We start from the raw sequence: 10953 nt of genomic DNA on the forward strand, positions 1-10953 counted from the left end.
ACTGGGGGGTGGTGTGTGGAGAGGAGGTCAGGGGAGGGGGCCTCGCTTTAAATGCAGAGGGCACTGCTTCTGAAAACAGGCAGCCAGCTGGGGTGCGAGGGGACTGAGAGAGCGGCCTCCGGCCGGGCTGCTCCAGGGCTGCGGTACTGGGAACTGAGGCTCCGGGTTTGGGGGCGCAAGCTGCGGCGGGAGGCGTCGGCGGCCCGCCGGGCGGAGGTACCTCCCTCCCCGGCAGCCCTGCGCGCGGAGCCGCGCGGCCCCCGGCTGCAGCTCCAGGCTGGGATTGGAGTTGCCGAAGGTAGGCGAAGAACTCGGCGAGCGGCGCACACACCAGTAGAAGCTGTGCGCCTGTGACGTCAGGGGGCGACTGACCAATGGGGAGGCGCTGCCCTTTGGAGACAAACCATTCGACTCGTGGCGTCTGCATCAAGTCTGAAAGCAGACGCGCAACTTTCGCAGAATCCACCTTAAAATCTCTGCCTTAAACTGCACCAGCCCCCAAAAAATCCAAGGGGGGAAAGAAGGGGGGGAGAGCAGATTCCCCCCTCCCCCCTCTCCTCTCCCATCCCTCCCCTTCCTCCTCCCTTTGAGTTAACAAGGCCCTGCTCACTATATCTCTTTATATTAAAAAATATATATATTAGAGAAGAGCGAGGGAGAGGGAGAACCACCTCCACCCCCTCTTTTTAAATTTTTTTATTTTTTTATTTTTTTTGCAAGAATCCCAAGAGCTAAGGTGGCTGCAGAGGGGAGAGCGGCGAGAGCCAAGTGGGGGGAGGGTGGAGGAAACCCGGGAGAAGGCTTTCTCCAGCCCCCAAAGTTTTGATGATGACCATGACTACGATGGCTGACGGCTTGGAAGGCCAGGACTCGTCCAAATCCGCCTTCATGGAGTTCGGGCAGCAACAGCAGCAGCAACAGCAGCAGCAGCAGCAGCAGCAGCAACAGCAGCCGCCGCCGCCGCCGCCGCCACAGCCGCACTCGCAGCAGAGCTCCCCGGCCATGGCAGGCGCGCATTACCCTCTGCACTGCCTGCACTCTGCGGCGGCGGCGGCGGCGGCGGCCGGCTCGCACCACCACCACCACCAGCACCACCACCACGGCTCGCCCTACGCGTCGGGCGGCGGCAACTCCTACAACCACCGCTCGCTCGCCGCCTACCCCTACATGAGCCACTCGCAGCACAGCCCTTACCTCCAGTCCTACCACAACAGCAGCGCGGCCGCCCAGACGCGAGGGGACGACACAGGTGAGAGGCCGCCGGGGCAGCTCGCTTCTCCCGCCTCCCGCCTCCCGGCTGCCCCCCACCCCGCCCGCCCCGCTCACTTCCTCAACGCCCGGGCCTCCGCCGGCCCCCTCCCCCAGGCGGCCCGGCGCGCCCCCGGCCAGGCCTCGTGCGCGCCCGCTCGCCTGGCGCCTGCCTGCCGGCCTCCGCCCAGCCGGGCCCCTGCTCGCCGCCGCGGACCCTCCGCTTTCTCGCGGCGCCGCCCGCCTTGCTCCCTGGTCTCCCGCGCGCGGCTCGAGCCGCGAGCCTCCGACTCCGCGCTGGCTTCGCTCTACGAGTTGGTCCGCGCGGCGCGCTCCAGCTCGCTGGGTCTGTGCGCCCTTTGCCTCCCTCCTCCCCTCCGGGCTGTGACCGGCGTTTGGCAGGACTGGGGACATTTCTGGGCCGGAACTGAGGAGCGTGTTTTGCTCCCGAATGCAATTTGGGCAGCCAGTGGCCTACTTTGCGGGTGGCGCCCGGTGCGCTTCGGTGACCCGAAGGGAAGCTGACGTTGCCTCTAGCTCTGGTTAAGCTGGCGACAACTGGGCTCTTTGCTGCGGGCTTTTAGATGTCCCCCCACTCTCCCCCCCGCCAACGCCTGCCCAGGCCCCCCTCCCTCTGGGTTTTCGATACAATGTTGGCTGCGCCTTTGTTCCGAGAGGCTAAGCAGAGGGCCTCGGGCGGACGGTTCTCAGCCCCCGAGGGGTTCAAAGTTGCCGGGCGATGCTCAGCGGGTTCCGGAGCTGGTCTGAGCGGCCGGTTGAGTTTTGTTTGGGGTTTCGGTCCCTCTCAGCAGCATCGTTTCGAACACGCCGAGGGTCTTGATGCACCGGGCTTGGAGCTAGTGACATAAAGTCAACTGGCCGCATAAACATCAGGGTGGCTCCAGTAATGCCAGGCCGGGGGGGCCCCCCGTTCCGTGGCGAGAGCAGCCGCCCTGCGGCGTCGCACTCCACCGAGAACTGCCGGCGCCGCCTCCGCTGCGGCAGAGCGAGGCTCTTTGCCCCAGGGTCGAGGGCGCTCCCGCGGTCCAGTCCCCGCACTTTATTAGGGCCGGAGTTAGGTTCGGGAAGAAGCTTTCGCACCCTCAGGAAGCCCCTGGGCACAGCGAACCCCGAGAGGTTAGGGTGGCGTGGGGACGCTTTGAAGAAATCCTTTCTGGGCTTTGGGGAGACCCGGCACAGGCCAGGCCGGGCCAAGCTCAGGGAGGCTGCAGCCGTGGCCTCACGGGTGACCGCTCCTCTGTATTTTTTGCTTGCAGATCAACAAAAAACCACAGTGATTGAAAACGGGGAAATCCGGTTCAATGGAAAAGGGAAAAAGATTCGGAAGCCTCGGACCATTTATTCCAGCCTGCAGCTCCAGGCTTTAAACCATCGCTTTCAGCAAACTCAGTACCTGGCCCTGCCCGAGAGAGCTGAACTGGCAGCTTCCTTAGGACTGACACAAACACAGGTAATTCCCGAGAAGCCCAGGTGTCCCTGAAGTGCTGACCCTGCTTACAGATCGGGCAGGGAGCGCATCAGGAGGAATTCTGGGCCTAGTCAACTAAGGATGGAAGGAGCTTAATGACAAATGCCTTTGCTCCATTACGCACTTTCCGGGACAACACAGTTTGGAATAAATGACCTGGTATTCAATGCTGGATTGGATTTGCACGTCCTCCCAACCCTCGGCGACCCCACCCCAGCCTAGTGTCCTTTGGTGACCAAACATATAAATTAATTGAGGCCTATTCCAGAGCAGAACAACAAGAAAGAGAATGAACATGTAGGAGGAAAAGATGTTCAGGCCAGGAGGCAGAATAAGACCTATGTTTCTTAAGGATCCATTTGTGGGTCCTGGGACTTAATAAGGAGAGCGACCCTCTCCCAACTCATGGACATAGAATGATGAAATGAAACTGGCAGCGGGGGAGGGGACCAGATGGGTATAGGCTCCAAGAAGACTTAGTAAAAGGACCAAGGCACAAACTATCCATCATAGGATAGGTGAGGTGGGTTTTTCTGAAGATTGCCCTGAGCTCAGAGTTTTAAATCACCCTGGGTGACTGGCTGGTGCAGGCTGGGGTACCTCCCTGGAGCACAGGACTTGGGAGCAATGGCAGAGTTGGAGATCAAAGAGGAATGCTCACCAAATTACAGCAGGTGAACCCCCTCTTAAGTACAGTTGCTGAAGTTCTCCTGTCCTACTAATTTGAAAGACATATGGGGCATTTTAGACTTCACAGGAAGGGGCTTAAGTAGGTATATTAGGACCCTGGTCATAAAGCCAGGCTGCAATCACCTGTGGTTTTTGTCCTTGTCAATTAACTTAGCTGCATGGATTGGTAGGCCTCATGTGAGGTGGGCGATCTTCAGCATGGGGACTCCAGGGTTTATGGGACTCTGGCTGGTAAGTGATTGTGTGTGGTGTCTCAGAACTGATGCCCCTTAAGCTTTTCTTTTCAATTCAGCCTGCTTTCTCTTGCCATATTGCCACTGGAAATATTTGGGGTTTGATGTGGACGGATTCCTGCTACTCAGTAACTTGTATTCTTCTTGGAAAAGCCGATTCCTGTGGCTAAGGAATTTTAAAGGTAAAATAAGCAGCCCCAGAGAATTTCCTTCTTCAAATAAAGTAGATCTGGGGTGTTGGCTTAGATATGCTACCATCCCAGAGTCCTGATTCGCATTTAGTTTGCAGGGGGCCTTTGACTTTTAGCGACTACACTGAAAATCATGTCATGATTATTGACCACAAGCTGACTGAGCAACATACAAAGTAGGGAACTAGGGAGGTACCATCCCTATTCCCTACAGGATTATGAGGATACATTTACTTCAGGAGAAAGCTGCTCCATGCATGTCATGTGCAATGTATGCAGGGTATATTCGAGGCATTTGATTATAAATGTACAGGCATTTCTCTGTTCAGTCATTTGCTCACTGTCCATGCATGGAGATGCCAGGTTTGGGAGGTTAGTAAATTCAAAAACAGACTACCAGAGGAAGTGTGTTCAACTGGCTTTCATCTGAAAAGTTCTCCATTTAAAAAGCCACCTTTAGACTTTAAACCTGACTATCTTATTCACCTTCATTCTTATTTATGCTGCTGTTTTAAACCTGGGCTTGCATCCAGCTGAAGAAAGAGTTACAATGACTTTAGGTATCTAGACAAGATACCTGGTAAATTGGGGCGGGATGGGGGAGAGACGGCTAGAAAGAGGTGGAGGAAGGCGGGGACTTGGCATTTGCGGTTTTGTTTGTTTTGTTTTTTGGATATTGCTTCCAAAGCCTTGAATGGAGGCACCGGTTTGATGTTTTTCTGTGCCTAATGATCACTACCGCATTTCGTTCCAGGTGAAGATATGGTTTCAGAACAAACGTTCCAAGTTTAAGAAACTGCTGAAGCAGGGCAGTAACCCGCATGAGAGTGACCCTCTCCCAGGCTCAGCGGCCCTGTCGCCGCGCTCGCCGGCGCTGCCTCCGGTGTGGGACGTTTCTGCCTCAGCCAAGGGCGTCAGTATGCCCGCCAACAGCTACATGCCCGGCTACTCGCACTGGTACTCCTCTCCACACCAGGACACGATGCAGAGACCACAGATGATGTGAGTTGTCTGAGGGAAATTGATACCCTAGGGAAACGTCTGAACAAGGCAAGGAGGATCCAGGACCTGCTTGCATCTGCCAAACCCAGCCAAAGGAGCAGGCTCGGGAGAACTCTTCTGTGTAGCAAGACAGTCTGGGCGCTTGCTTGCTCTCTTGCTCTCTCTTTCTCTCTCTCTCTGTTTCTCTTCTCTCCTCTCTTTTCTTTTCTTTTTTTTTTTCCTTTCCTTTCCTCACCTGCTTTTTCCTTTGAGCAGCCTCAGTAACTGATCTTGCATTTTAGGGAGAGAGAGGGAGAGAGAGAGAGGGGGAGAGACTGGTTTCTATGCCAGTGCTCCTGAAATCCTTCACTGCAAGGACATTTTCCCTTACCCTTTGGGATCCAGGCTCTGAGCCTCCTCTTCTCTTTGGGAGTATCCATCAAAACGACTTTTTTTTTACAGACATTTCCCCCACCAGAAGAATCTGCGCAAACATGGCAGCGTTTTTACTTGTTTAATGAGCTTAAGACATTACATGATGAAAAAGAAGCATTTCAGGCTCCTGCATTTTTATTTACCAATCCCAGACTGACAAAAAAAAAAAAAAAAGAAAGAAAGAAAAGAAGGAAGGAAGGAAGGAAAAGAAAAAAAAAACAAGAAAAAGAAAAGAGAAAGCAAGCAAAAGAAAAAACCCTCACATAACAGCCCTTCTCTAAAGAAAAAGGAAAAATCAGCTGTAAGATTAGAACATTGCCACAAAGGAAACGCTGCATGTTTTATCAAAATGCAATGAGCAAGAATGATGATGTTGAAAAACAACAAGAGCAACAACAAAACAGAACCACTCTTTCCCCACCCCCCCAACCCTGAACTGGAATCAGGAAAGACAGAAGAAACAACCAAAATCACCATTCTATTGCTTTGATATCTTTACTAGATGAATTGGTGGCATTCACTAAGCTAATAGGGACGTTTATATTGAGAAACATTTCTGTATATATTGTTGAATTTTAGTTGTACATATACTTTGTATGGTTTTGTCTTCTTTCATATATGGAGTAAAAGCCACAAAACGCTGGGAGTGTCCTGTATATTTCTCTCTGTGTGTCTCTATCTCACCACCCCCTCCTCCTACCCTCCCCGTATATTTTCTATCACTCTTAAAAGAATTCCTATTTCCTAATATGGGAAGCCCTATATATAAACATCAAGTGCCTGCAAAGATGTCAGTTTGCAGCACTAGCCTTTGCCTTAAATACTTTAACATTAAACGTGGATGTTTTCTCAGCTTCCTCTATATATTATATTTTTATTGTAATTTCTACACATTTATTTATTTAAAAACAACAACAACAACAATACTGGAATGATCTCTCCCAGGTTAACTTCTAGACATCCAGTAGTTCCCAGTACAGAAACCGAATACTCTCCTTTTCCTTCCCTTGGCCAAAATAATATAGCTGTACTTGTCTTTGTTTGGAAGCAGTTTTTTGTTGTTTTTTTTTTTTTTAAACGAGCAAAGAATACAAGAAAAAAAAAGTAAACGCACAATTATAACTACTTCATGTTTACACCCTTTGCAAGCTAGCTAGGTAGGAAAATGCATGATCCTGGATGAAATACATCCTTCCGATCTTGTGGAAAGCACAGAAATAATGAAAATGAAAAGCCCTTTCGTCATACAAGCAGGAAGCCCCATACTGCGAGAATTAATGGCTACAGACCTGGGCATCCTTCAAATTATGAACCTTGAAACCACTGAGCCATTTATCAGAAGTCAATAGAGATACTCAGAGTGCTCCATATAATGACAGCGACATACAGTCGTGCAAAAGGACAGTCACTATAATTAGACACAAAGCAAAGACTACTTACCAATATACCCGTTCCTTTTTTTGTTGAGCAACTTCCACGCTCAGTCAGTCTCAGAATGGTTTAAAACCGATCAGTCTTGTCATTTTCTAGCATTCGCATTGTTACATTAGGAAAAATGTTTTCTTTTCTTTTTTCCCCCTTCCTACTGTGAAACTTTGGGTTCGTAGCTCCCCAGGATCAATTCTGAACAAAGCCTCCAGCTGCAGTGCCATCCAATTTGAAGCAGACATTGGGGACAATTTAAGGTTTTTATCCACAAGAAGGTTTTTTTCCATTCTCTTAAATGCAGCCATAATTAGAGTAATTTTTCATGTAGCCCGCTGATTACAGCGTTTTTACCGTCAAAGATAATTACCTGTAATTTTCTTCCACTTTTAATACTAAAAAGCCATCTTTATTTAGATTCAGGAACAGGAAAGGCGAAACAAAAGAGGGAAATTATTCTGTTATTCATACACAAATTGCAGAGACGTAGGACCTAAAATTGAAAATTAACCAAAATTATAATGCTGAAAAGAATGGAAGAGGCTGCAGAAGTACAGCTGGTAGTGGGGCTTTGCTGAATTATTCAAATTACGTTAGAGAAAAAGCTACCATACATCGAAACCAACACTAATTTTTCTTAAAAAAAAAAAAAATCTACCAGACGTATGCCAAACCACTGTGAGTGCATGGAATTCTGAAACCCAGCAAATGCATTTTAACACATTGGAGGTGCTGTCATGATACGCCTGTAACGATCTATCTCTCAACTTGAGTTTAATTAAACAAGAAATTCTGCGAGGAGTCCTCCCAAGAACTATCCTTGGGACTGGGCTTCCTCCGGGTCCTCTGAACGTAAAGGGTTAATATTTTTGCTCTTTAGAAAGTATTGACCCCATAGTAAACTGATGAGAGAGAGAGAGAGAAATCGAGAGAAGACAGAGACCAGACCGGTAGGAGGGGCGTGGGTAAAAGGCATCGCCCAGTTGCGGTGCCTACAACGCCTCCCCACGTTCGAACTTCCCCGGAGTTGGCGTTCTAGAGCCTCGTTCTGACCATATTTTCCAGGTAAAAAAAGAACGAGAGAACAATGGCTGCGGGGGTGAGGGGAAGGGGGGAAATTTCTTCTCGGCGCCAGTAAGCATCTCATTATCTTTTGACACAATTTAGTCCAAAGATTCCCGCCGCCAGAGAAAGTACTTTCTATACAGGGGTGAGGGAGCCAAAGACTTCTCAGGATCCTGCACTTAACATCTCTAGCTGCTTCCAGTGTCTACAGGGTCAGGAAACAGCGTCATCTATAGATAGAACAGCACCGCTTCTTGCGAGAGTCTTCCTCGGTGCGTTCCTACATCCGACTGGTTCCTGGGCTCCACAGCTCGGTTCTGTGTCTCAGCCAATCATTCCCCTCCAACCCCAAGGTCGCAGCGTTCGGGCCCCGCAGGCTATAGCTGTACGAACCGTATTCCGCCCCTCCCCCCCCCCCCCACCTTCAGCGGCTGGAGGCACAGGCCTTGCAAAAGAGCCCTGAAGGGTTTCAGGGGCCAGTTATTCCGGAAACTTTCTCCCAAGTGGAGGGAAATGTCGAAGGGGCTCTGCGGTCGAGAGACGCAGACGACACCTGCCTTTGCAAAAGTCCGCGTACCTGTGATACTGAAGGAGCATTGTGGCGAGCGCCGTTGGCTCTCTCGATGCCCCCAAACTTAAAATCACCGGCACAGGTAAAGATCTTAAATTCGCCTAGGGCTAGCTTTGAGTAACAATTTCCAAATAGATTTTTAGCTTGGAATCTCCAGCGGGCTCCCTTCACACCTTACAGAAACCTGGTCTTTTTCGCAGTCTCCAGGCACAAGCTGCACCACATACATCAATAAATAGCACAGAAAGCAAAAAAGACATACTGAGTTCTTAAGGATCCCAATCTCACCCGAACCCTTTTCCTCACCAGAGCAACCCTTTCACTGTTAAAGGGGGATAAAAGGTCAGAACTGAAAAATCCATAAAGCAAAGTTGCAGTCTATAATAAATCACAACAGCAACACATAGAGCTTGGAAAGTGTGAGACGAGAAACATGAACGGTGCCTTCAAGTATGGAAGAAATAAAAACTTACCACCAGTGAAAATCTCTTAAGCAATGATCAGGGTCTAGAAATCTATACTGAACAGAAGCAGAGGAGAATATTTGTCTGAGTCTCAGGGCAGAAGCTCTTTCTCTATATTCTTGGTTGAGTGAGCACATCCAGGTGTGAAATTGTTTGCACACCCCAGCACCTCTTATATTGCCAGCAAAATTAGCTGTTATTACTGTCACTGTTTAGTGATGGTTAGCGTGATACAAAAAAAAAAAAAAAAAAAAAAAAAAACTGCTGTAATCAAGACCTGGCGCATCTTTGCAAATTACAGATAATTGTAAACGTCCAGATTATGATAATAGCATCCTAATCCAGCCTGCAATATAATTATTACAGAGTGTTACATCTGAAACTGTCCAGTAGGGCTAATTCAGCCATTATTTAGACCCTATTTTTGCACTGCAAATGGGTTGCTGAGTTGAAAATGTACGATTGTAATTTCACAGGGCACTCAATGAGTAATGGTATAGGAAGAGGAAAATACAAAAGTGAAATGTGAACGGTAGCGATCAAATCAAACCCTGAAGGACAAAAGACTGTTTGATTCATATGGAAAAAGAAGAGCGGGAATTAAGAAAATAGCAAATCAGTAGTCTGAAGCATTACTTGTAGAAATCTTCAATATGTGTAGAGCTGATGTGTTTGCAAGGGCTGCTGCATGTGCTTCTGCCTGGAGTCTGGAATAATTTTTCTCTTTCTTTTTTCCTTTCTTTCTTACCTTTCTCTGCCTCCTGTCTTTGTTTTCCAACTCTGCTAAAGCATTTCCTTGCTTAAAAAAGAAAAAAGCCCTTCCCCCAAGCAAAGAACATTTGTCAGTTTCACAATTGTTTCCACCAAGGCTGCCTCAGAGTGTGCCTGTCACTTGTTTATGAACATTTGCTTAAATGAATTTGCAATCTCTCTTGTCATCAGAGCAAAATGCCTTGTGTGCTTGTAAGTGTTCCTGAGCTCCATCTCCATTCTCTTTCACAGAGAACAAGTCATTGAGAGTCCTAAAGGATATTAGCAGAAAACGTATTAATTGCTGCTAATTAAATAAAGCCGGCTGGGAAGCTGTCTCCTCCACTTGGTTAGGCTGACTATTGGTTTTAATCCTATCATTAACTTTTATTAATTAACACCCCGCATATAAACTAGCTTCTATTGCTCTAAGTCACTGATGTGGTTTTTTCTAGATTCCAGAAAGTCGAATATTTTTGATAAAGGATTGTTCCTGCTCCCAGACATGGTTGTAAAAAAAGCAAGATCAGTCTCTTAAAACAGGAGGGACCCTAGAGAGAGGGAGTCAGAGTTAGAGCAAGAGTGTCTGGAGGGAGACTAGGGTACTCTGGCTGTCCCAGACTGAGGTGAACCCTGGGTTCTAGCTGTTGCTTACAAAGAGGCTAAGCCCTGCCCTGGCTGAAACTTCTGGATCCTAGTTCTTGTTCCTGGTTGGGGGGTGGGGATGGGGAGGATGTCCTTATATCACTAGGACCCTTATATCACTAGGACCTCAATTTTCCACCTTGACTACAGAGAATTTCCTGGTCATCTTTGCCAGGCTCTGGAACATACGTGATTATTCTTCCTCCTCCCAACACCTCACAGACCTGGGAGCTGCCCAACCAGGGCCAGCCCCCAAGGTGACAAGCAGGCTTCCTGGGTCCTATGAATTTAAAGGCAATAATGAAATGTTCCCTGTTTAGTGACCCCTACTTATAGATGAAAGTTGAGTCCATATCCTGCCTCCTCCCCTACCACTATATCCCACCTTGCAAGTGGTAAGTGGCAGAAATAGTCCTTGGATGACAATAAGTTTCCAGTGGCAGATTTCTGTCTTCTCACCTTTGCAAGAAAAAAAAAAAGTTTTTTGTGTTTTTTTTTTTTTAAATCATAGCTTGGGAACTGTTTATCGCCCTTCACCCCCACCCACTTCTTCAAACAACAACAACAACAACACACACACACTAGACTGTGTATGGTGGAGATAGAATCACTACTGAAACTTGGAGGAGGTGTGTGTGTGTGTGTGTGTGTGTGTGCGCGCGCGCGCGCGCGCGCGTGTGTAGAATGGTGTTATGAAGCCATTTTTTCCCTTCCTGTGGGAAAGGTCGTAACGTGTGGTATTTCACGGTTTTATATAAATCTTGGT

General features: G+C 48.5%; 1 protein-coding gene and 1 long non-coding RNA gene across 4 annotated transcripts in view; one reads left to right on the forward strand and one right to left on the reverse strand.

Moving 5' to 3' along the window:
• LOC101683827 overlaps nt 1-8937 on the reverse strand; it is a 45221-nt gene extending 36284 nt beyond the window's left edge. The window contains exon 1 of one of the 2 annotated variants that reach the window (XR_006601328.1): nt 8802-8937. This is a non-coding gene — a long non-coding RNA (uncharacterized LOC101683827). Of the gene's footprint in view, nt 1-6707; nt 7155-8801 lie in introns of those variants that run through there. The other variant, XR_006601327.1, reaches the window with a different exon arrangement.
• Nucleotides 403-5465, forward strand: DLX6 (distal-less homeobox 6). 2 transcript variants are annotated; one of them, XM_045062726.1, is made up of 4 exons: nt 403-1249; nt 2526-2719; nt 4606-4853; nt 5295-5465. In XM_045062726.1, exons 1-4 carry the CDS (start codon nt 826-828, stop codon nt 5422-5424), a joined length of 996 nt encoding a protein of 331 aa, XP_044918661.1. In that variant the 5' UTR covers nt 403-825; the 3' UTR covers nt 5425-5465. The 2 variants fall into 2 exon arrangements, with proteins under 2 accessions (XP_044918661.1, XP_044918662.1); XM_045062727.1 differs by having other exon boundaries at nt 404-1249; nt 4606-5376.
• Nucleotides 8938-10953: the final 2016 nt, after the last annotated feature.

Source organism: Mustela putorius, unplaced genomic scaffold (genome assembly GCF_011764305.1).
Source record: "Mustela putorius furo isolate JIRA1106 unplaced genomic scaffold, ASM1176430v1.1 tig00003845_pilon_pilon_pilon, whole genome shotgun sequence".
Taxonomy (NCBI): Eukaryota; Metazoa; Chordata; class Mammalia; order Carnivora; family Mustelidae; genus Mustela; species Mustela putorius.